The 25724-nt window shown below is 47.6% G+C and overlaps 2 protein-coding genes across 3 annotated transcripts in view; both read left to right on the forward strand.

Moving 5' to 3' along the window:
- MEAF6 (MYST/Esa1 associated factor 6) overlaps positions 1–25724 on the forward strand; it is a 148461-nt gene that overhangs the window by 114688 nt on the left and 8049 nt on the right. The window lies entirely within an intron of this gene.
- On the forward strand, positions 21678–25138 carry LOC135035641 (uncharacterized). Its single transcript, XM_063954354.1, has 2 exons — positions 21678–22968; positions 23132–25138. Exons 1-2 carry the CDS (start codon positions 21801–21803, stop codon positions 25123–25125), a joined length of 3162 nt encoding a protein of 1053 aa, XP_063810424.1. The 5' UTR covers positions 21678–21800; the 3' UTR covers positions 25126–25138.

The raw sequence follows: 25724 nt of genomic DNA on the forward strand, positions 1-25724 counted from the left end.
CTAACCCATTTTTAAAGGTGTTGACAGATTCCGCCATTACAACTCCCTCGGGCAGGGAATTCCAAACACGTATTGTCCTTACCGTGAAAAAGCCTTTACGCCGTATTGTGCGGAATCTCCTCTCCTCTAACCTGAGCCAGTGTCCACGAGTCCTCTGTGTTGATCTAACCAAAAACAGGTCCCGCGCAAGCTCTGTGTATTGTCCCCTTATATATTTGTAGATGTTGATCATATCCCCTCTTAGTCTCCGCTTTTCCAATGTAAACATGCCTAGTCTTTCAAGCCTTACCTTGTATTCCATCGTCTCCATGCCCTTAATTAGTTTGGTCGCCCTCCTCTGTACCTTTTCAAGCTCCAGGATATCCTTTTTGTAGTACGGTGCCCAGAACTGTACACAGTATTCAAGGTGTGGCCTCACTAGTGATTTATATAACGGGAGTATAATACTCTCGTCCCTAGCATCAATACCCCGTTTTATGCATGCTAATATCTTATTAGCCTTCTTTGCTGCAGTCCTACTTTGGGTACTACTGCTTAGCTTGCTATCTATGAGGACACCTAAGTCCTTTTCCAGTACAGAATCCCCTAATTTTACCCCATTTAGTAGGTAGGTGTAATTTTTGTTCTTGTTACCACAGTGCATTACCTTACACTTGTCTGTGGTGAAGCGCATTCTCCATTTGGCTGCCCATGCTTCTAATTTAACTAAGTCGTTCTGAAGAGACTCGGCATCCTCCTCTGTATTTATAGCCTTACACAATTTGGTATCATCTGCAAAAATTTACACCATGCTCTCTAGACCTTCTGTTAGGTCGTTAATGAAAATATTGAACAATAGCGGTCCTAATACTGAGCCTTGCGGCACACCACTTAGCACTTCAGTCCAAGTTGAAAAAGATCCATTAACCACAACGCGCTGCTTCCTATTATCTAACCAGTTTTTGACCCAAGTGCATATTGTGCTTCCTAGCCCTGATTCTTGTAGCTTGTATATAAGTCTCATGTGTGGTACAGTATCGAACGCTTTGGCAAAGTCTAAAAAGATTACATCCACGTCTTTACCCTGATCTAGGTTTGCGCTTACTGTTTCATAAAAGCCAAGTAAGTTGGTTTGACAGGATCTGTCCTTCATAAACCCATGTTGATTCCTTTTAATGACCTTATTGGTTTCAAGGAACTTCTGAATACTATCTCTTAGAATACCTTCCAATACTTTCCCCACTATAGATGTAAGACTAACTGGTCTATAATTACCTGGTTCAGCTTTACTTCCCTTTTTGAATATAGGCACTACTTCCGCTATACGCCAGTCTTTGGGAACCATACCTGATATAACTGAATCCTCAAAGATCAAAGATAGCGGTTTTTGCCAGTTCAGAGTGAAGCTCCATTAGAACTCTTGGATGAATACCATCGGGCCCTGGTGATTTATTAATCTTTAAATGTTTTAATCGGTCACAGACTACTTCCTTGCTTAAATAAGTACCTATCAGTGTGATATTCTCATTATTGAGATTGTGTGCCAGTCCCTGAATTGGGTCCTCTCTAGTGAATACTGTTGAAAAAAACTCATTTAGTGTGTCCGCTATGTCATTATCATTTTTGCTTAAGACTCCCAACTTGTCTTTCAAAGGGCCTATACTCTCCTTTTTTAATCTCTTGCTATTAATGTATTTAAAGAATTTTTTGGGATTCGCTTTGCTTTCCTTTGCTACTAGTTTTTCAGTTTCTACTTTAGCCGCTCTTATTTCCTTTTTGCAATTTTTGTTACATTCCTTATAGTGCTGAAATGACTCTGCTTCCCCGTCAGATTTGTATTTTTTAAATGCTCGCCTTTTCTTGCCCATAAGTTCCCTAATCTTTTTGTTAAGCCACATCGGTTTATGATTTTTATTCCCTTTTTTGCTACTCATAGGAATATATTTGAGTGTATTTTTAGCTAGCAGGAATTTTAGTACCTCCCATTTCTCCGTAGTATTTTTTCCTAAAAACAAACCTTCCCATTCAATATCCCTGAAAAATACCCTCATCTTTTAAAAATTTGCTTTGCTAAAGTTTAAAGTCCTAGTTGAGCCAGTATAGGGCTGTTTGTAGTGTTAGCTGCAATTCAAACGCTGTGTATACAGCAAGTGATAATCAAGGTTCCCCTGCACCAGCAGGGAAGAGGTTACTACTCAACCCTATTTGTGGTCCCGAAACCGGACGGTTCGGTCAGACCTATTTTGAATCTGAAATCCCTAAACCTGTACATAAAAAGATTCAAATTCAAAATGGAATCTCTCAGAGCGATAATAGCCAACATGGATGAGGGGGAGTTTATGGTGTCTTTGGACATAAAGGATCCGTACCTTCATGTCCCCATATATGCCCCCCATCAGGAATACCTGAGATTCTCTGTACAGGATTGTCATTACCAATTTCAGACGTTGCCGTTTGGACACTCCACGGCCCCGAGGATTTTCACCAAGATAATGGCGGAAATGATGGTGATCCTGCGCAAGCATGGAGTCACAATTATCCCATACTTGGACGATCTCCTGATTAAAGCGAGATCAAGGGAGAAATTGCTGAGCAGTGTGGCGCTCTCTCTGAGTGTGCTCCAGCAACACGGTTGGATTCTAAATCTACCGAAGTCACAGTTGTTTCCGACAACTCGACTACCGTTCCTAGGTATGATACTGGATACGGAACAAATGAAGGTCTTCCTCCCAATAGAGAAAGCCCAGGACATCCAGGACATGGTCAGAGACCTGCTAAAACCAAAAAGGGTGTCAGTTCACCAATGCACTCGAGTTCTGGGGAAAATGGTGGCGGCCTACGAGGCCATTCCCTTCGGAAGGTTCCATGCAAGGACTTTTCAATGGGACCTTCTGGACAAGTGGTCCGGGTCCCATCTGCACTTACATCGGAAAATAACTCTGTCCCCAGGGGCCAGAGTGTCCCTCCTGTGGTGGTTGCAAAGTGCTCACCTCTTGGAGGGTCGCAGGTTCGGAATTCAGGATTGGATCCTGGTTACCACGGACGCGAGCCTCCGAGGATGGGGAGCGGTCACGCAGGGAAAGAATTTTCAGGGTCTTTGGTCAGACCAGGAGTCCTGTCTACACATCAATGTGTTGGAACTCAGGGCCATTTACAACGGCCTTCGACAAGCGGAGAGTCTTCTTCGAAACCTACCGGTTCTGATTCAATCAGACAATGTCACAGCAGTGGCTCATGTGAACCGCCAAGGCGGGACAAGAAGCTGAGTCGCAATGGCGGAAGCCACAAGGATCCTTCGCTGGGCGGAAAATCATGTAAGCGCTCTGTCGGCTGTCTTCATTCCGGGAGTGGACAACTGGGAAGCAGACTTCCTCAGCAGACACGATCTCCATCCAGGAGAGTGGGGACTTCATCAAGAAGTCTTTGCAGACGTAACGCGTCTTTGGGGAACTCCTCAAATAGACATGATGGCGTCACGCCTCAACAAAAAGCTTCGGAGGTATTGTGCCAGGTCTCGGGACCCTCAGGCAGGAGCAGTAGACACTCTGGTAACACCGTGGGTGTTCAAATCGGTCTACGTGTTTCCTCCTCTTCCTCTCATCACAAAAGTGTTGAGGATCATAAGACGAAGAAGAGTACAGACGATACTCGTTGTCCCAGACTGGCCTCGAAGGGCCTGGTACTCGGATCTACAAGAGATGCTCACAGGAGACCCCTGGCCTCTTCCTCTGAGGGAAGACCTGTTGCAACAGGGGCCATGTGTATTTCAAGACTTACCGCGGTTACGTTTGACGGCATGGCGGTTGAACGCCGAATCCTAGCAAAAAAGGGGATTCCGGAAGAGGTCATCCCTACTTTAATAAAGGCTAGGAAGGAGGTGACGGTAAAATATTATCACCGTATCTGGCAAAAGTATGTGTCTTGGTGTGAGACCAAGAATGCACCTACGAAAGATTTTCATCTGGGTCGTTTTCTCCACTTCCTACAGACAGGAGTGGATATGGGCCTGAAATTAGGCTCTGTTAAGGTACAGATTTCTTCCCTCTCGATTTTCTTTCAGAAGGAATTGGCTTCTCTTCCAGAAGTCCAGACGTTTGTAAAGGGAGTGCTGCACATCCAGCCCCCTTTTGTGCCTCCAGTGGCACCATGGGACCTGAACGTAGTGTTGCAGTTCCTAAAATCACACTGGTTTGAACCGCTTAACAAGGCTGAGTTGAAATTTCTTACCTGGAAGGTGGTCATGTTGTTGGCCATCAGCAAGGCGAGTGTCAGAATTGACGGCTTTGTCACACAAGAGCCCCTACTTGATTTTTCATGTGGATCGAGCTGAATTGAGGACACGTCCGCAATTTTTACCTAAAGTGGTTTCTTCATTCCATAAGAATCAACCTATTGTGGTTCCTGTGGCTACAAGTGACCTGGAGGATTCCAGATCCCTGGACGTAGTCAGGGCCTTAAAAATGTATGTAGCCAGGACGACTAGACTTAGGAAAACAGAGGCTCTGTTTGTCCTGTAGGCGGCCAATAAGATTGGCGCACCTGCTTCGAAGCAGACTATTGCTCGCTGGATCTGTAATACGATTCAGCAGGCTCACTCTACGGCTGGATTGCCGGTACCAAATTCGGTTAAGGCCCATTCCACTAGGAAGGTGGGCTCTTCTTGGGCGGCTGCCCGAGGCGTCTCGGCATTACAACTTTGCCGAGCGGCGACTTGGTCGGGGTCAAACACTTTTGCTAAATTTTACAAGTTTGATACCCTGGCTGATGAGGACCTAGCGTTTGCTCAGTCGGTGCTGCAGAGTCATACGCACTCTCCCGCCCGATTGGATGCTTTGGTATAAACCCCATGGTCCTTACGGAGTCCCCAGCATCCTCTAGGACGTAAGAGAAAATAAGATTTTAAACCTACCGGTAAATCTATTTCTCCTAGTCCGTAGAGGATGCTGGGCGCCCGTCCCAGTGCGGAAACTCTGCAAGACTTGTATATAGTTGTTGCTTACATAAGGGTTATGTTACAGTTGAAATCGGTCTTGGACCGTTACTGTTGTTGTTCATACGGTTAACTGGTTATGTATGTTCCAGGTTACATGGTATGATTGGTGTGGGCTGGTATGAATCTTGCCCTTGGATTGCTAAATCCTGCCTTGTATTGTCCATCTCCTCTGGGCACAGTTCTCTAACTGAGGTCTGGAGGAGGGGCATAGAGGGAGGAGCCAGTGCAAACCCATAGTCAAAGTTCTTTTTAGGTGCCCTATCTCCTGCGGAGCCCGTCTATACCCCATGGTCTTTACGGAGTCCCCAGCATCCTCTACGGACTAGGAGAAATAGATTTACCGGTAGGTTTAAAATCTTATTTTTAATTTTTACGAATTTTTGGTTAACACACATCCTATAAGGTTTGTAGTATTGGCAGCCCATGGATGGTTCTTTATTGGTTTAATAGTTTGTGATTCAGGTGTACGAACAGTCGGGTATTTTTTCAGAAGTGACAGATACAGTATTAATATTCACTGACCATGCATACAGCTAGCGTTTTACACGCATAGTTGACCCGCAGACGTTCCCGCGAGAGGATAGGAGTCCTGGCGGGACATGCACAGTTGGGTGGAAAATACGCCCAGGATTTGGCCAGAAAAGTGTTTCTAATTATGACTGTGGTACTCGACAGACAAGTGAATACATTTGTTTATATGGCTATATGATGGCATATTGCTACAAGGCTGAATAATATTGCATTAAGCTATAACATGATGCGTTGCACTGGGTGGTGAGAGAGAAAAAAAAACTATATATATATATTTTTTTTTTTTTTTTTTTTTTAATTTATTTATTTATTTATTTATTTATTTTCGCCAGCTTGCATTGTTTTTGCCAATAGAAGATAATTAATTTAAGAGAATGTTTCCTTTTTTTTTTTTTATGCTTCGTGAAGTTTAAAGAATAAAAGCTGCAATAAAGCAGCAGGAATTGCTGCACCAATATTGGCACTGGGATAACTTTGTGTAACACATCTTTTAAGTTCTTTTCTCTAACGTCCTAGAGGATGCTGGTACTCTGTAAGGACCATGGGGATAGACTGGCTCCGCAGGAGACATGGGCACTTAAGAAAGACTTTGACTCTGGGTGTGCACTGGCTCCTCCCTCTATGCCCCTCCTCCAGACCTCAGTTTGATACTGTGCCCAGTGGAGATTGGGTGCATTTCAGGAGCTCTCCTGAGTTTCTTGTAAGAAAGCATTTTTGTTAGGTTTTTTATTTTCAGGGAGCCTGCTGGCAACACTCCCTGCATCGAGGGACTGAGGAGAGAGAAACAGACCCACTTCTCTGAGTTTCAGGGCTCTGTTTCTTAGGCTACTGGACACCATTAGCTCCAGAGGGATCGGTACGCAGGTCTCACCCTCGCCGTCCGTCCCAGAGCCGCGTCGCCGTCCTCCTCGCAGAGCCGGAAGAAAGAGGCCGGGTGAGTATGTGAGGAAAAGACCATCTGAGGTGGCAGAAGACACCTTGATCCTCACTAAGGTAACGCACAGCACGGCAGCTGTGCGCCATTGCTCCCCTTCACCTCACACACCTCGGTCACTGTAAGGGCGCAGGGGGGGGGGCCCTGGGCAGCAATATAAACCTCTCTTATGGCAAATACACATATATACATGTACAGCTGGGCACTGTACATGTATATAAAGAGCCCCCGCCATGTTATTGGAAAATTTGAGCGGGACAGAAGCCCGCCGCCGAGGGGGCGTGGCTTCTCCCTCAGCACTCACCAGCGCCATTTTTTCTCCACGGCACCGCTGAGAGGAAGCTCCCCGGACTCTCCCCTGCTTGACACACGGTGAAAGAAGGGTTTTTAAAGTAGAGGGGGGGCACATAATTGGCACATATATACAACAACAGCGCTACTGGGTAAACATACTGTGTTTTTTCCTGGGTCATATAGCGCTGGGGTGTGTGCTGGCATACTCTCTCTCTGTCTCTCCAAAGGGCCTGGTGGGGAACCTGTCTTCAGAAAGAGCTTCCCTGTGTATGTGTGGTGTCTGTACGTGTGTGTCGACATGTCTGAGGTTGAAGGCTCGCCTAAAGAGGAGGGGGAGTGTATGAATGTTAGGTCTCCGTCGGCAGTGCCGACACCTGACTGGATGGATATGTGAAATGTTTTAAGTGCTAATGTTAATTTATTGCACGAAAGACAAGACAAAGCTGAAGCTGGGGTACAGTCAGGGAGTCAACTCATGCCTGTCCTAATGTCGCCTGGACCTTCGGGGTCTCAGAAGCGCCCACTATCCCAAATAGCTGACACAGATACCGACACGGATTCAGACTCCAGTGTCGACTACGATGATGTAAAATTACAGCCAAAGGTGGCTAAATGTATTCGATGTATGATTATCGTAATAAAAGATGTTTTGCATATCACTGAGGAACCCCCTGTCCCTGACACGAGGGTACACATGTATAAGGAAAAGAAACCGGAGGTCTCCTTTCCCTCCTCACATGAGCTGAACGAATTATGCGAAAAAGCGTGGGAAACTCCAGACAAAAAACTGCAGATTCCCAAAAGGCTTATGATAGCGTATCCTTTCCCGTCGCAGGACAGGATACGGTGGGAATCCTCCCCTAGGGTAGACAAAGCTTTGACGCGCTTATCAAAAAAGATAGCGCTTCCATCCCAAGATACGGCTACCCTCAAGGATCCTGCTGACTGCAAGCAGGAGGTTACCTTGAAGTCCATTTACACACATTCTGGTATGTTACTCAGACCGGCTATTGCGTCGGCCTGGGTTTGTAGTGCTGTAGCAGCATGGACAGATTCCTTATCAGCGGAAATTGAGACCCTTGATAAGGATACCATTTTAATGACCCTAGGGCATATAAAAGATGCTGTCTTTTATATATGAGGGATGCTCAAAGAGACATTAGTTTACTGGGTTCCAGGATAAACACTATGTCTCTTTCTGCTAGGCGTGTGTTATGGACCCGACAGTGGACAGGTGATGCTGACTCCAAGAGACATATGGAGTTGTTGCCTTACAAGGGTGAGGAATTGTTTGGAGAGGGCCTCTCGGACCTCGTCTCCATGGCTACGGCAGGTAAATCTAATTTTTTACCATATATTCCCTCACAATCTAAGAAAGCGCCTCATTATCAGATGCAGTCCTTTCGTTCCAATAAAAGCAAGAGAGTACGTGGATCGTCCTTTCTTGCCAGAGGTAAGGGCAGAGGGAAAAAGCTGCACAACACAGCTAGTTCCCAGGAACAGAAGTCCTCCCCGGCCTCTGCAAAATCCACTGCATGATGCTGGGGCTCCCCTGAGGGAGTCCGCTCCAGTGGGGGCACGTCTTCGACTGTTCAGCCACATCTGGGTCCACTCACAGGTGGATCCCTGGGCAATAGAAATTGTTTCCCAGGGTTACATGCTGGAATTCGAAGAGGTGCCTCCTCGCTGGTTTTTCAAATCAGCCCTACCGGAAAAAAACCTGGAAAGGGAGATAGTGTTACATGCGATTCACAAATTGTGTCTTCAACAAGTGGTGGTAGAGGTTCCCCTGCTTCAAAGAGGGCAGGGGTACTACTCAACTCTGTTTGTGGTTCCGAAACCGGACGGTTCGGTCAGACCCATTTTGAATTTAAAATCCCTGAACCTTTACTTAAAACGGTTCAAGTTCAAGATGGAATCGCTCAGAGCGGTCATCGCCAGCCTAGAAGGGGGAGATTTTATGGTATCTCTGGACATAAAGGATGCATACCTGCATGTTCCCATATATCCTCTTGATCAGGCGTACCTGAGATTTGCGGTACAGGATTGTCATTACCAATTTCAGACGTTGCCGTTTGGGTTTTCCACGGCCCCGAGAATTTTCACCAAGGTAATGGCGGAAATGATGGTGCTCCTGCGCAAGCAGGGTGTCACAATTATCCCGTACTTGGACGATCTCCTCATAAAAGCGAGATCACGGGAGAAGTTGCTGAACAGCGTATCACTTTCACTGAATGTGTTACAGCGACACGGCTGGATTCTCAATATTCCAAAGTCGCAGCTGAATCCTACAACTCGTCTACCCTTCTTGGGCATGATTCTGGACACAGACCAGAAAAGGGTTTTTCTTCCGACGGAAAAAGCGCAGGAACTCATGACTCTAGTCATGAACCTGTTGAAACCAAAACAAGTGTCAATACATCATTGCACTCAAGTTCTGGGAAAGATGGTGGCAACATACGAAGCCATTCCATACGGCAGATTCCATGCAAGGTCCTTCCAATGGGACCTATTGGACAAATGGTCCGGGTCACATCTGCAACTGCATCAGAGGATCACCCTGTCCCCCAGGGCCAGAGTATCTCTCTTGTGGTGGCTGAAAAGTGCTCACCTTCTAGAAGGCCGCAGGTTTGGCATTCAGGACTGGATCCTGGTGACCACGGACGCGAGCCTCCAAGGTTGGGGAGCAGTCACACACGGAAGAAATTTCCATGGCCTTTGGTCAAATCAAGAGACTTGTCTTCACATCAACATCCTGGAACTAAGGGCCATATACAACGCCCTACGTCAAGCGGAGATCTTACTTCGAAATCGACCAGTTCTGATCCAGTCAGACAACATCACCGCAGTAGCTCATGTAAACCGCCAAGGCGGCACAAGGAGCAGAGTGGCGATGGCGGAAGCCACCAGAATTCTTTGCTGGGCTGAGAATCATGTAAGCGCTCTGTCAGCAGTGTTCATTCCGGGAGTGGACAACTGGTAAGCAGACTTCCTCAGCAGACACGATCTGCATCCGGGAGAGTGGGGACTTCATCAGGAAGTCTTCGCGCAGATTGCAAGTCGGTGGGGACTGCCCCAAATAGACATGATGGCATCCCGTCTCAACAAAAAGCTACAAAGGTATTGCGCCAGGTCAAGAGACCCTCAGGCGGTAGCTGTGGACGCCCTAGTGACACCGTGGGTGTTCCAGTCGGTATATGTGTTTCCTCCTCTTCCTCTCATACCCAAGGTGTTGAGGATAATAAGGAAAAGAGGAGTGAGAACAATTCTCATTGTTCCGGATTGGCCACGAAGGACCTGGTATCCGGATCTGCAAGAAATGCTCACAGAAGATCCGTGGCCTCTTCCTCTAAGGCAGGACCTGTTACAACAAGGTCCCTGTCTGTTCCAAGACTTACCGCGGCTGCGTTTGACGGCATGGTGGTTGAACGCCGGATCCTAGCGGAAAAGGGTATTCCGGATGAGGTCATTCCTACGCTAATAAAGGCTAGGAAGGACGTGACGTCTAAACATTATCACCGAATATGGCGAAAATATGTTTCTTGGTGTGAGGCCAGGAATGCTCCTACGGAAGAATTCTATCTAGGTCGTTTTCTTCACTTCCTACAAACTGGAGTGAATTTGGGCCTAAAATTAGGCTCCACTAAAGTTCAGATTTCGGCCTTATCCATTTTCTTTCAAAGGGAATTGGCCTCTTTACCTGAAGTACAGACTTTTGTGAAGGGAGTACTGCATATTCAGCCTCCTTTTGTACCTCCGGTGGCGCCTTGGGACCTTAACGTGGTGTTAAGTTTCCTTAAGTCACATTGGTTTGAACCACTTAAAACAGTGGAGTTGAAATCTCTCACTTGGAAGGTGGTCATGTTGTTAGCCTTAGCTTTGGCTAGGCGAGTTTCGGAATTGGCGGCTTTATCACATAAAAGCCCCTATCTGGTTTTCCATATGGATAGAGCGGAGTTGCGGACCCGTCCTCAATTCCTACCTAAGGTGGTCTCATCCTTTCATATGAACCAACCTATTGTCGTGCCTGTGGCTACTCGTGACTTGGAGGATTCCGAGTCCCTTGATGTGGTCAGGGCTTTGAAAATTTACGTGGCTAGGATCAGAAAAACAGAAGCACTGTTTGTCCTGTATGCAGCCAACAAGGTTGGCGGCCCTGCTTCAAAGCAGACTATTGCCCGCTGGATCTGTAACACGATCCAGCAAGCGCATTCTACGGCAGGATTGCCGTTACCAAAATCAGTTAAGGCCCATTCAACTAGGAAGGTGGGCTCGTCATGGGCGGCTGCCCGAGGGGTCTCAGCACTACAGCTGTGCCGAGCTGCTACTTGGTCGGGGTCAAACACCTTTGCAAAGTTTTATAAGTTTGATACCCTGGCTGAGGAGGACCTCATGTTTGCTCATTCGGTGCTGCAGAGTCATCCGCACTCTCCCGCCCATTTGGGAGCTTTGGTATAATCCCCATGGTCCTTACGGAGTCCCCAGCATCCACTAGGACGTTAGAGAAAATAAGATTTTAAACCTACCGGTAAATCTTTTTCTCGTAGTCCGTAGAGGATGCTGGGCGCCCGTCCCAAGTGCGGTCTACTTCTGCAAGACTTGTATATAGTTATTGCTTACATAAGGGTTATGTTATAGTTTTCATCGGTCTTGGACTGATGCTATGTTGTTTTTCATACTGTTAACTGGGTAGTATATCACAAGTTATACGGTGTGATTGGTGTGGCTGGTATGAATCTTGCCCTTGGATTACAAAAATCCTTTCCTCGTACTGTCAGTCTCCTCTGGGCACAGTTTCTCTAACTGAGGTCTGGAGAAGGGGCATAGAGGGAGGAGCCAGTGCACACCCAGAGTCAAAGTCTTTCTTAAAGTGCCCATGTCTCCTGCGGAGCCCGTCTATCCCCATGGTCCTTACGGAGTCCCAGCATCCTCTACGGACTACGAGAAAAAGATTTACCGGTAGGTTTAAAATCTTATTTTATTCTCCATGCTGTGCATAATTAGTCAGAAAATTTGCAGGAGAAGAATAATGTTTTGGCTCTGCAGTCCACCGGTTTGTGAACTTCTGCAGTAATGACATTTGCATGCTAATAGAATTGCAGAATTCCATGTAGTCTTACTTTTCTCCCCACCACACCTCACAGGCAGTGAACTTTGTTGTGCAAGCTTGTATTTCTGAGTTCTAGATGGAAAGGCTTATGGATGAATAAGGTAAACTTTCCCTAGCAATGCTTCTTATTATACCCCTTTCACACCGCACAAATAACCTGGTATCGACCCGGCATATTGCCGGGTCGGCGTGCGGTGTGAAAGGGGCATAGCCGAAATCGCAGGTCGCCTGACCCGGCAATTCAACCTGGGAATAAAGCAGTGTTATACCCGGGTTGAATACCGGGTCAGTGGCTGTGTAAACGGGCTCCCTGGTTGACGCGACCCGGGACCCGTTTATGAGATAGGAAGAGGCGGCGCGGAGATGAGCTCATCTCCCAGCGCCACCTCCACCCCCGCCGGCGGCTCTGCCCCCCCGCTGCTATGGAAGCCTGCAGCAGTTGCCAATGCCGGATCCCACTCGGGAAGGACACGCTTCCAATTCCCGGGTGGGATCCGGCATTGGCAGTGTGAAAGGGGTATTACTGAAGTTTTGCATGACCAGGCCACACACAGGTTACACAATTTAGGAATGGAGGATATAATGAAATCAGTGTTTTTTTTTCTGGTACTTTTTATAATTGTGTGTTTTTTGTTTTGTTTTTTACTGTAAAACAAAACAAAAACCGTACTGCTGCAGTTCTTCTGCCATGAGAAGTTTTATCGTCCACTTTTTCTATGCCTTTATTTATAGTATTGTATTGAGCAGTGGTCCTCTAATGTTATTCACTGGGTCAAACACTTCATTACCAACACCTAATTTGCACCATTTTTCATAAATGCTGGATGTCCATAAAATGTGGCCGATTGCATTAGTGATCTATGTAACTTATGCTAAAACTAACGTATTGTTAATCAGCGCAAATAAACATTCAAGCTGTGGACATTCTGTTGCACACGCTGAAATGGATTGCACTACTGATGAACCTTCAAGGCTATTGGTAGATATACTAGTCATTAAATAGTATGGACTTACCCTACCCATTTGATGCATTGCAACTGCAAACTTAAATATAACTTGCGTAAAAAAAATACATAAGTGTACATTTCTCATTTGCTACTGGCAACCTAAGCTACTAAATCTGCTTTGCATCAGTTGAGACTCCACAAACTCTTCCACTAACAATCCTATAGAAGAAAACCACTGCCAACATTCTTATTTTCAATTTCATCTATCTGTGAGTATGCGTCATGTGTTTTTAATGTTTTGTCTATCTATACATATATTCAGATGTAATAGGAATAATAAGCAGTAAAAGATTGCGTTTACTTTCATAATATTATAATAAGCAGGATTCATTTTTTTCCATTAAAACATTAATGCAAAAAGTCTACACCCCCAAAAAAAACTCGCGTTTTTTTTTTTGTTTTGTTTAAACCGGTTTATTTTTTTCCATCCCTGGGAAGTTTCCAAATGACTTTTTTTTTGTGTACATTTTTAAAATTTTATTTGTTTATACTTAAATTAATGTTTCTGCTGCGGGGTACACTGGGCTCCACAAGTCTGGACAATGGGGTGTAGAGTAGGATCTTGATCCGAGGCACCAACAGGCTCAAAGCTTTGACTGTTCCCAGAATGCACAGCGCTGCCTCCTCTATAACCCCGCCTCCCAGCACAGGAGCTCAGTTTGTCAGTTGGTGCTGCAGTAAGCAGGCACTTAACAGAGGGGCTGCTCCAGGCAGCCCTAAGAAAAGCTTTTTATGAGGTAAAAAGTGAAGACTTCAAGGGCAGCAGCAGGGGTAAATGTCTTCTGACATTCTCTGCTGCAGCTCCAGCTCTCCCCAGCGGCGCTGTACACTCCCGAGCCCTGGTTTCCCGAACCCGGTGGTTTTGCCAGCAAGGCTTAGACCTGAAGCCCCTCCCCCTTTCCCCCACTGCCAGGAACCCCCCCCGACTTCTGTCTAAGAGGGTTCCTTCAGCCAATCAGGGAGCGCCACGTCGTGGCACCCTCCTGATTAGCTGTGTGCTCCTGTAGTGTCTGTCAGGCAGCACACGGCAGTGATACAATGTAGCGCCTATGCGCTCCATTGTAACCAATGGTGGGAACTTTGTGGTCAGCGGTGAGGTTACTTTCGGTCAACCGCCGACGTGGCGCTCCCTGATTGGCTGAAGGAACCCTCTTAGACAGAAGTCAGGGGGGGGTTCCTGGCAGTCGGGGAAAGGGGTCCCATGTGAAAACATGGGGCCCCTTTCAGTGCGTGGTCGGGTGTCCGTTTTTTTATTTTGCAAAGTACGTGGATTACAAATAGAACAGAAGAGGACCGATCTACACTGGATTATGTGGGTATAATTTTTCCTACAGGTACCCCATGGATTCTACATGGAGAAGAGGACCGACCCTCGTGTGAACATAGGTAAGTATGTATGTTTGGTGGTGTGGATGTATGTAATAAACTTTTACTTTCAAGGTGTGTGTCTCCTGTTTTTATTGGGGTATTTTTTTAGTAGTAGTACTACAGGTACCAGCGGGCCCGGTTTTCCTCCGCATGCTGGTACTTGTGGTTCTCCAAGTACCAGCTTGCGGGGGAGGCTTGCTGGGACTTGTAGTACTGCTACTAAAAACAATATTCACATTTTGTCAAAAAGGCTATCAGCCCCCCATCCGCCGCCCTTGGATGGGGGGGACAGCCTCGGCCTTCACCCCTGGCCCTTGTGTGGCTGGAGGGGGGGGGGACCCCTTGATTTAAGGGGTTCCCACTCCTCCAGGGTACCCCGGCCAGGGGTGACTAGTTGGGTATGTAATGCCAGGGCCCAATATAAGTGTCCCCCGGCTGTGGCATTATGTATCTGGCTAGTGGAGCCCGGTGCTGGTTTCAGAAATACGGGGGACCCCTACGCTTCTTGTCCCCCGTATTTTTGGAACCAGGACCAGGCGCAGAGCCCGGTGCTGGTTGATTAAATATGGGGGAACCCCTGTCACTTTTTCCCCCATATTTTTTCAACCAGTACCGGCTCAATGAGCCCGAGGCTGGTTTTGCTTAGGAGGGGGGACCCCACGCATTTTTTATTTTTAACAATGTTTTATTTTTTACGAAAGGTGCACAATGAAGCCCAGCACAGATCTCACAGATCCGGCCGAGATTCATTGTGTTAAAGTCGGCAGTGTTTTGCAATTCACTCCCGTAAAACACTGCCAAAAAATACGAATGACATCGACATCGGTAAATACGAAAATGCAGAATACGACAGCTTAGTAAATTAGTCGTAATAAATTCAAAAAGTTGCAAATTTACACTTTCGATGTCATTCGTGTTTGAACTTTAACCTCATTCGGAAAAATACGAATTTTAGTAAATATACCCCCATATCTCTCCTTTATCTCTACTGGTGCTGACTACACTGCGCAGGGGTTTGGGTTTCGGGATATAGTGCTGCTAATTGTACTGTTTTACCTCATACTGCAAGTTATATCATGTCTGCTTCTGAGGGTAACGGTTCTGGGGCGGAACACACTGCTGGTGTTGCTGAAGCCACAGGCACATATGGGGAGAATATAGCAGCTGTGGGCTCTGGTTCTAGGGGCTCCTTGCCCCCTAGTGGGACTGTGGCAACGGAGGCACATACTGACCCTCCGTGGGCCGCTTTTTCCACGCTTCTGCATACGCTAGTTCATAAACTAACACCCCCTATGGGACCCCCAATGCCAGTACAACCGTATGTGGTCCCTGCAGCTAACCCGCCGTGGGCGGACGATTTATCTGCTCAATTAAAGAAGTTGAACCAGTCCCTGACTACTAAAAAGTCTGACCAACGCTCGCCTAAGTCCAAGAGGTCCAAGCGAGCGCTCGTCTCCTCACAATCCACTGCTGTCACTGACACCTCGTCTGATGAAGACAGCACATACACTGACCCCACAGGTTCTGACTAGTTCACATGTGGATGTTCCTGATCTTTTGGAGGCTATTAAGTTAATTCTGCAGATTACGGATGATCCCGAGCCATCCGTTCCTCCTAAGAAACCAGATAGGTTCAAGCGTCAGAAGGTGATTAAACAAGTTTTACCTCACTCTGACCACCTAGTGGATATACGTCAGGAACCCTGGCAAAGCCCGGGTACGAAGTTTGTGCCTCAAAAGAAGATGCTGGCTTGCTATCCCCTCGCGCCAGAGCTGTCTAAGAATTGGGAAACGTCTCCTCCAGTAGACTCGCATGTGGCTAGGATGGTGGTTTCCTCAGCTCTACCTGTCACTACAGTCACGTCTCTACAAGAGCCTACGGATAAACGTGTCGAGGGTTGTCTAAAAGCGATTTACACTCTCACGGGTGCTGCACAAAGGCCCACTATTGCAGCTACATGGGCGGCAGAGGCTTATTGAAGCATGGGCCTTGGAGTTAGAGGCTGAAATCTCCTCTGACCATGCTAGACAATTCTTGTCATATATTGTCACAGCTTCTCGCTATATTAAAGAGGCGGCTTCTGATGCCGGTATCCTCTACTACATCAGTCCTGGCTCGCAGGATATTGTGGCTGAGATCCTGGTCTGTGGATCTGGACTCTAGAAAAACCCTGGAGGTACTCCCTTTCAAGGGGGAATATTCTGTTTGGGGAGGACTTAAATAAGATAGTGGCTGACTTGGCTACTGCCTAAACTGCCTGTCTGCCTAATACAGCTCCTTCTGTGTCGAAGGCCAAAGGCACGTCCTTTCGCCCCTTTCGTCCTTCAGGTAAAGCAAAAGGTCAGGCGTACCATAAGCAGGCCCACACTTCCAAACCTGGTAAGCCGAATCCCAAAAGAGCCTGGGCTGCCCGTCAGCCAGCAGCCAAGACCGATAAGCCTGCCGCATGACGGGGCGGGCCTCCCGCTGGGGGATCCCAGGGTGGGGGGCCAGCTTCTAGGGTATACCCAGGAATGGTTGAAGACCACTTCAGATGCCTGGGTAAGGGAAGTCGTTACTCGAGGTTACGCCATAGCCTTCAAAAACCGACCCCCTCATCGATTTTGCCAGACAGACGTCCCGTCGGACCAGACAAAGGCAAACACTCTGCATTCGGTGGTACAGACCCTCCTGGATACAGGAGTCGTAGTACAGGTGCCTCTTGCTCAGAGGGGCCGGGGGTACTATTTTCCGCTGTTTCTAGTCCCAAAACTGAATGGGTCCTCCCGGCCCATTCTCAACATCAAGGCACTGAACAAATTTGTGAAGGTTTCCAAGTTCCGTATGGAAACCCTTCTCTCTATAGTTCTGGCCTTGGAACCTAGGGACTACATGGTCTCCCTGGACATACAGGATGCTTACCTGCATATTCCTATAGCAGCGTCACATCAACCATACCTGAGGTTCGCTATTGGCAACCTCTATTACCAATTTCGGGCGTTACCTTTTGGTTTAACAACGACACCGCGAGTCTTCACCAAAGTTATGGTGGTGATGATGGTGGTACTCCGCCGTCAAGGGTTCAGGATACTGCCGTATCTGGACGACTTGTTAATCCTGGCAAATTCCCAAATCTTCTCCTGCGTCATCTGGATATGATGGTCCGGTTTCTACAAGCCCACGGGTGGCTCATCAACTGGAAGAAATCCTCCCTGGTCCCTGCTCAGAGCATGGTGCATCTGGGAGCGCTGTTGGACACTCACAACCAGAGGTTGTTCTTGTCTCAGGAGAAAGTCCTGAAACTTCAGGACCGGATTCGTTGCTTCCTTTCTCGTCCGCAAGTGTCGATACATTCGGCAATGCAGGTACTGGGCCTCATGGTCACAGCATTCGACATGGTGGAGTATGCTCAATTCCATTCTCGCCCCCTCCAGAAGCTGATTCTAGCCAAGTGGGACGGCCTGCCTCACCGGATCAGGTCTCACATGATCTCTTTGACTCCGGAGGTCTGTCTGTTGCTGCTCTGGTGGCTCCTGGACCGACAATTGTGCAGAGGCCGTCCCTTCTGGATATCAAACTGGGTCCTGTTGACGACAGATGCCAGTCTAAGAGGTTGGGGCGCGGTGCTGGAGCAGCACTCCTTGCAGGGTCGGTGGACCAAGGAGGAATCTCTCCTCTCTATCAACATTCTGGAATTGCGGCGGTCTTCAATGCGTTGAACCTAGCCCAACATTTGATTCAGAGCCGTCCTGTTCAAGTACAGTCTGACAACGCCACCACAGTGGCTTACATAAATCATCAAGGTGGCACTCGGAGCCGTTTGGCAATGAAGGAAGCCTCACGGATTCTACGTTGGGCAGAACGCCTTCTACCGGCAATATCAGCAATATTCATTCCGGGAGTCCTGAATTGGGAAGCAGACTTTCTCAGTCGTCAGGACGTGCATGCCGGCGAGTGGGGCCTCCATCCAGAAGTGTTTTTCTTCCAGTGGGGTCTTCCAGATGTGGATCTGATGGCGTCTAGACACAATCACAAGGTTCCGGTCTTCGGAGAAAGGACAAGGGATCCTCAAGCAGCATTCGTGGATGTGCTGGCAGTGCCATGGAGGTTTTCGGCTGCCGTACGTGTTCCCTCCGGTGTCACTCCTGCCCAGGGTAATTCGGAAGTTCAAGCAAGAAAAAGGAAATCTGCTTCTCATAGCTCCGGCGTGGCCCAGACGGCACTGGTTCTCAGACCTGCAAGGCCTATCGTCAGAGCGTCCACTTCTGTTTCCACTACGCCCAGACCTCCTCGTTCAGGGCCCCTGTGTCTACCAGGACCTAGCCCGGCTGTCTTTGACGGCGTGGCTTTTGAAGCTTCCGTCTTAAGAGCGAAGGGTTTTTCTGAAGAGGTCATTAAAACTATGTTGCGGGCCCGGAAACCGGCCTCTGCTCGGATTTACCATCGGGTCTGGCATTCCTACTTTGTTTGGTGCGCATCTAACCATTATAACGCTTCCAAGTTTAGTACAGCCAAACTTTTGGCTTTTCTACAGCAGGGCCTAGATTTAGGCCTGCGTCTGGCCTCCCTCAAGGTTCATATTTCTGCCTTGTCGGTGTGGTTTCAGAGAAAAATTGCGACTTTACCTGATGTTCATACTTTCACTCAGGGTGTGTTGCGTATCCAACCTCCCTATGTCCCGCCTGTGGTTCCTTGGGACTTGTCGGTGGTTTTGGAGGCGTTGCAGGAGCCTCCATTTGAACCTCTTGGTTCAAGCTGACCTTAAGTGGCTTTCCCTTAAGGTGGTGTTCTTGCTGGCTATTGCCTCTGCTAGAAGAGTGTCTGATTTGGGTGCCTTGTCTTGTAGTTCCCCATATCTGATTTTTCACTGTGACCGGGCGGTTCTTAGGACTCGTCCCAGATATTTACCTGAGGTGGTTTCTTCGTTCCACCTTGATCAGGAGATTGTGGTTCCAGCTTTTGTTTCTCCTGATTTGTCTCCCAAAGAGCGGTCTTTGGATGTGGTACGGGCTCTCCGTATCTATGTGAAGAGAACTGCTTCTATTCGAAAATCTGATTCTCTTTGTTTTGTTTGGATTTCACAAACGTGGCTGGCCTGCTCACAAGCAGACCCTGGCCAGGTGGATTAGAATGGTGATTGCGCATGCTTATATGAAGGCTGGTCTGTCAGCTCCTGTTCACATTACGGCCCATTCTACTCGGTCTGTTGGACCTTCTTGGGCGGCCCAACGTGGTGCGACCCTTGACCAATTGCGCAAGGCGGCTACGTGGTCCTCCGGGAACACGTTCATAAGGTTCTATGCCTTCGATACTGCCGCTTCCCAGGATGCTTCCTTTGGACGCCGGGTTCTTGTGCCCGCTACAGTGCGTCCCCTCCCATAGGACATCCCTATTGTCCAGACTTGTGGAGCCCAGTGTACCCCGCAGCAGAAAACGAGTTTATGGTAAGAACTTACCCTTGTTAAAACTCTTTCTGCGAGGTACACTGGCCTCCACAAGGCACCCACCCTGACGCACTTGGCTTCATTGGGTTGATATGGCATTAGCCGCTGACACTTCTCTTGTCGTGAGAGTGTGGTGTATGTGGCTACTAACCGTTGTCTATTTTCCTGCTACTGCATTGGGCTGGTTAACTAAACTGAGCTCCTGTGCTGGGAGGCGGGGTTATAGAGGAGGCGGCGCTGTGCATTCTGGGAACAGTCAAAGCTTTGAGCCTATTGGTGCCTCGGATCAAGATCCTACTCTACACCCCATTGTCCAGACTTGTGGAGCCCAGTGTACCTCGCAGAAAGAGTTTTAACAAGGGTAAGTTCTTACCATAAAACTCGTTTTTTGTAATAAATGTGTAAAGCAGACCTTTTTTATATTTCTGAAAACTTTAAATATTTTGCTTTGCCTCCAGAATTTATTATTATTATTATTATTAAAATGGGGATGGGGTTTGGTCCCCGAAACATGTTGGCCCAATAAAGTCTTGTTTACTGAAGCTGTGAAGCCTGTATTGAGTGCCGCCTACACCACCTTATCTGTTTATTCGGGACCCTGTGTTCCTGACCGGGAGGGCACCGCAGCAGTTATAATATCTTGGAGTGGAGTGCCGGGCTGTTCCTGTTTGAGATATATATATATATATATATATATATATATATATATATATATATATATATATATATATATATATATATATATATATATTTATTGAGTATCCCATATCCAAATATTCCGTAATACGGAATATTCCGAAATACGGACTTTTTTGAGTGAGAGTGAGATAGTGAAACCTTTGTTTTTTGATGGCTCAATGTACACAAACTTTGTTTAATACACAAAGTTATTAAAAATATTGTATTAAATGACCTTCAGGCTGTGTGTAAAAGGTGTATATGAAATATAAATGAATTGTGTGAATATACACACACTTTGTTTAATGCACAAAGTTATAAAAAATATTGGCTAAAATGACCTTCAGGCTGTGTGTATAAGGTGCATATAAAACATAAATGCATTCTGTGCTTAGACTTGGGTCCCATCACCATGATATCTCATTATGCTATGCAATTATTCCAAAATACGGAAAAATCCGATATCCAAAATACCTCTGGTCCCAAGCATTTCTCTGTCCTCCATCTGGGGGACGCTGCGCCGTTACTTGTGGGTTAGAGGTGTGTGGTAGTGGAGTTTGGCACAGAATCTAAAGCTGACTCCTCCCCCCTCTAACCCCTCCCATCTCCTTCCTGCTCAGCCATATTCAGTTTTTATTTTGTGCCTGTGGAGTACAGACACAGTTTTTATTTCTCCTAGATTTTTTTGTTTTTGTTTTTTTGTTTGTTGTTTACAGGATGCCTAGTCCCTGTTTACGGGTGACAGGTATTGATGGAGTGGACTAATATACCACTCGAGGATGCTGTCTAGAAAGGCCACCATACCTGGGTCACTGGGGCCTTTGTACATTAACGACGACAGAAGAAAGGTAACGGACAGCCACAATCTGTCACCGACAGTATTGGGCTGTCCCTATTTATTTCACTCATTTATTTCATAAATCGCCAGCCGAGCCCCCCCCGCCGCCGCCAGCGGGAGCGGCGCCGGAGATTTCTCCCCTACAACCGCAGTGAGAGACCTGGAGGGTTGTGGGGACAGATGGCAGACTGGTCCGGGAGAATCTTCTGACTCCCGGGGACCAGCTAGAAGCCGCCGCGGACGCTGTGAGTAGCGGCGCGCGGCGGCCCGAACTTCCGGTTTCAGCGCGGGGTGACGTCAGCAGTGCAGGGACGGCTTCCCGCCCTGCTCTGCCCGCGCGCGCGCCAATCTGCCTGACGCCATCTTCTTCTGCACGGAGACAGGGGGACGCTGTGCGCTTCACACACGGAGCCTGCCAGGGGGAGAATTTTAACATAATCGCAAGTATAGAGGGGGCTGATCAAAGGGGGGATTACAGGCCATATTGGAATCCACCTAGGGATTAACCTAATATAATAAGGAGAGTCTCTGACTTGCACTCAGTCATCCTGGATTAGGTCCCACTCTATCCTTAATGTAGATTGTTAACACAGCTCATTAGTCAGAAGGTTTAGGGTGATTTTATTTTAGTGTATACCTTCAGAATGGAAAAAGTGACTAGTAAACCGGACAGACCTACAAAGGGAAAAACGGCCTCGGTAGTTTATTTTTCCTGCTCTCAGTGTGGCTCAAAGCTGGCTAAAGGTAGTTCTGACGCAGGTACCTTATGTGCTTCATGCTCTGGTGCATCAGTGACAGATCAGCAGGGAGGTTCCGCAGATCAGCCGACGCCCCCATGGGTTAAAAACATGGTGGACGCCATTTCAGATTTGCGTCAATCTAGGGAGACTGAATCTGCTCGGACTCAGGTGGAGCCTTTATGGGCCCAAAATATGGGAAAGTGCCTCACTGATTTAACTCAATCTTTGAATAAGTTTGTAAATGCTGCCAGCAGTTCGACTGCTACTAAACGATCGCAGCCGTTACCTGCTATAGCATTTCCAGGTGAGGAGGCGGACACCCTGGCATCTCCATTGGAGGAGGGGGAGGTAGATCCTGAATGGGATGAAGTTTCGGCTTGGGAAGATGAGGAACCTTCTACTAGTTCAGGTGTTAGATTGTTAATAGAAGCCATTCGTCAGACTCTTAATATTCAGGACACGGTGGTAGAGGAAACTCCTTCCCCCTTCTTCAAACGACAAAAGAGACAGGTTACGGCCTTCCCTTCTTATTCTCACTTTGCGGATATTTTAAAAGAACCCTGGCTTAAACCGGATTCTCGTTTTCAGGCGCCTAAAAAGTTAAGATTTCTATATCCTTTTACAGAGGAAGATACGAAATTTTGGGAGACGGCCCCTAAGGTAGATGCTCCTATTTCACATCTAGCAAAAGCTACGGTTATTCCGTCGGTACAGTCTGTGACCTTAAAAGACGCTACTGATAGAAAGATTGAAGCATTACTAAAATCTATGTTTTCTTTATCAGGTGTTTCTCTCCGTCCAGTACTGGCGAGTGCCTGGGTACTTAAGGCCGTGGATGAATGGCTTGCACAGGTGGTATCGGGAATGCAGTCGGATGATCCGTCGGAAGCCATTCACGTAGCGGAACAGATTTCGGAGGCACTCACTTATGTGGGTGAAGCCTTGTTGGATTCGGTTGCGCTACAGACCCGGGTTTCAGCCTTGACAGTATCTGCAAGACGCTCTTTGTGGCTTAGAGTTTGGAATGCTGATTCTGACTCAAAGCAAACATTGACGGCTGTGCCTTTTGAAGGTGAGTTCCTTTTTGGATCAGAGTTAAAGAAGATTATTTCAGATTCTACTGGAGGAAAGAGCCCTTTCCTTCCATCTGCACCTCACAAACCAAAACCTACAAGGTTTCGGTCCTTTCGTACGCAGGGCAGAGGTAACTTCCAATCCTTTCGTGCTTCCTCCAGATTCCCAAGAAGGGGCTCTTTCAGAGGAAGAGGATATCAGGCTATTCGCAGACCGGCCAGTAAGCCTGCCGACAAACCTGAGGCATGACGTCTCAGGTCCCCTGGAGGGATCAATGAAGGTTGGGGCCCGGTTACTTCAGTTCAGGGAAGTGTGGCTCCTATCGAAACCGGATCGGTGGGTAATGGGGGTCATTTCCAGAGGATATATGTTGGATTTCGAAGAGACGGTCCCAACCCGACTATTCATAACACCTCTCCCAGACGATCCCTCCAGACGGCAAGCTCTTCTTCAGGCAATCACAAACCTCTTACAAAATGGAGTAATCATTCCGGTTCCCTCTCATCAAAGGGGGCGGGGGTTTTACTCAGGTCTTTTTCTTGTGGACAAGCCGGATGGTTCGTTTCGGCCCATTCTGAATCTGAAGGCTCTCAACCCGTATCTCTCAACCCAAAAATTCAAGATGGAATCCATTCGCTCAATTATCGCCGCCATGGAGCCAGGGGAATATTTGGCTTCAATAGACATAAAAGACGCCTACTTACATGTCCCGATTTGGATAGGACATCAGTCTCTGCTGAGATTTGCAATCGGGCCGGAGCATTTTCAGTTTCAAGCTCTTCCCTTTGGTCTTTCTACGGCTCCCCGAGTTTTTACAAAGGTCTTAGGCCATGTAGTCGCAGTTCTTCGTTGCCAAAGGGTCAACATCACTCCATATTTGGACGACCTGTTGGTCAAGGCACCGTCAGCGGAGATTCTCACTCAGAACCTGCAGTTAACAATGGAGACTCTACAATCGTTCGGGTGGATAATCAACTTTCCAAAGTCATCTCTACTCCCTTCTCAGAAGATGATTTTTCTGGGACTTTTATTCGACACCAACAGCCAGAAGGTGTTTCTTCCTGCGGACAAGATTCAGGATCTGCAGTCGAGAATCCGAACCCTGTTACACTTACCAGTAGTGTCGGTCCTCAGATGTATGCAGGTGTTGGGCAAAATGGTATCCTCCTTCGAGGCAGTTCCATATGCCAGATTTCATGCCCGTCCTCTTCAAACGCAGATTCTCAACTGTTGGACTCGGACGGAACCACGTCTCGAATTGCAGTTGATCCGCTTGTCGATAAAGACTCGTCAGTCTCTTCACTGGTGGCTTCACAGTCACAATTTGAAAAAGGGTGCACCGTTCACAATCTGGTCTTGGATGATGGTCACCACGGACGCAAGCCTCAGTGGTTGGGGGGCAGTTTTCCAGACTCATCACTTCCAGGGACGCTGGAGCAATCAGGAGTCAAAATTGCAAATCAACATTCTGGAACTAAGGGCGATTCGGTATGCACTCATTCGCATTCAAACCATGGTGCAGGGTCAACCAGTTCGGGTGCAGTCCGACAATGCCACCGCAGTGGCTTACATCAACAAACAGGGAGGAACTCGCAGTTGGTCCACAATGAGAGAGGTCGCTCAGATCCTCGCGTGGGCGGAACGCTGGGTTCCGGTGATCTCCGCGATCCACATTCCAGGAGTCGAAAACTGGGAAGCAGACTTTTTGAGTCGTCACACGATTCATCCGGGGGAATGGGAACTTCATCAGGAAGTGTTTCTCTCTCTAGTGGATCGATGGGGAATGCCAGACATAGACCTGATGGCGTCTCGCCTCAACGCGAAACTTCCTCACTACGGAGCAAGGACTCAGGATCCACAGGCAATCCTGATCGATGCTCTTACTGCCCCATGGCAATTTCAACTGGGATATGTGTTTCCGCCAATCCCACTGATTCCGCGTCTACTCCAACGCATTCGGCGAGAGGGTCTCGCAGTGATTCTAGTGACTCCAGATTGGCCGCGTCGACAATGGTACACTCTTCTGCGCAGTATGGTAGTCGGAGATCCCTTTCGTCTACCTCTGCGACCAGATCTGCTTCTTCAAGGGCCTTGTCGCCACCCAGATTTACATCGGATGGCTTTGACGGCTTGGCTCTTGAATCCAAGATTTTGAAGGCAAAAGGTCTTTCTCGATCGGTTGTCCAGACGATGATTCGAGCTAGGAAACCGGTGACCTCAGGCATTTACCATAGAATATGGCGTATTTACATTGCATGGTGCGAAAAACGGAGACTGACTCCGCATTTGTTTAGACTACCTCGCCTACTCTCTTTCCTTCAGGAGGGTCTCGACAAGGGCCTAAAGCTTTCTTCACTAAAGGGTCAGGTTTCAGCTTTATCGGTTCTTTTTCAGAAGAAACTAGCAAATATTCCAGAGGTTCAAACATTCCTGCAGGGAGTACTTCGGATTCAACCACCTTTTGTCCCTCCGGTTCCTCCCTGGGATTTAAACTTGGTCCTTACGGCTCTTCAGACCTCTCCATTTGAACCTTTAGAATCAGTTGAGCTCCGTTATCTGACACAGAAAGTTGTTTTTCTGTTGGCTATTGCCTCAGCTAGACGAGTATCTGAGTTGGCGGCCCTTTCTTGCAGACCCCCCTTGTTAGTGTTTCATGAGAACCGGGTGGTTCTACGGACTAAACCTTCTTTCCTCCCAAAGGTTGTTTCAGCATTCCATTTAAATCAGGACATTGTACTTCCTGCCTTTACTCAG

This window comes from Pseudophryne corroboree, chromosome 2 (assembly GCF_028390025.1).
Source record: "Pseudophryne corroboree isolate aPseCor3 chromosome 2, aPseCor3.hap2, whole genome shotgun sequence".
NCBI lineage: Eukaryota > Metazoa > Chordata > Amphibia > Anura > Myobatrachidae > Pseudophryne > Pseudophryne corroboree.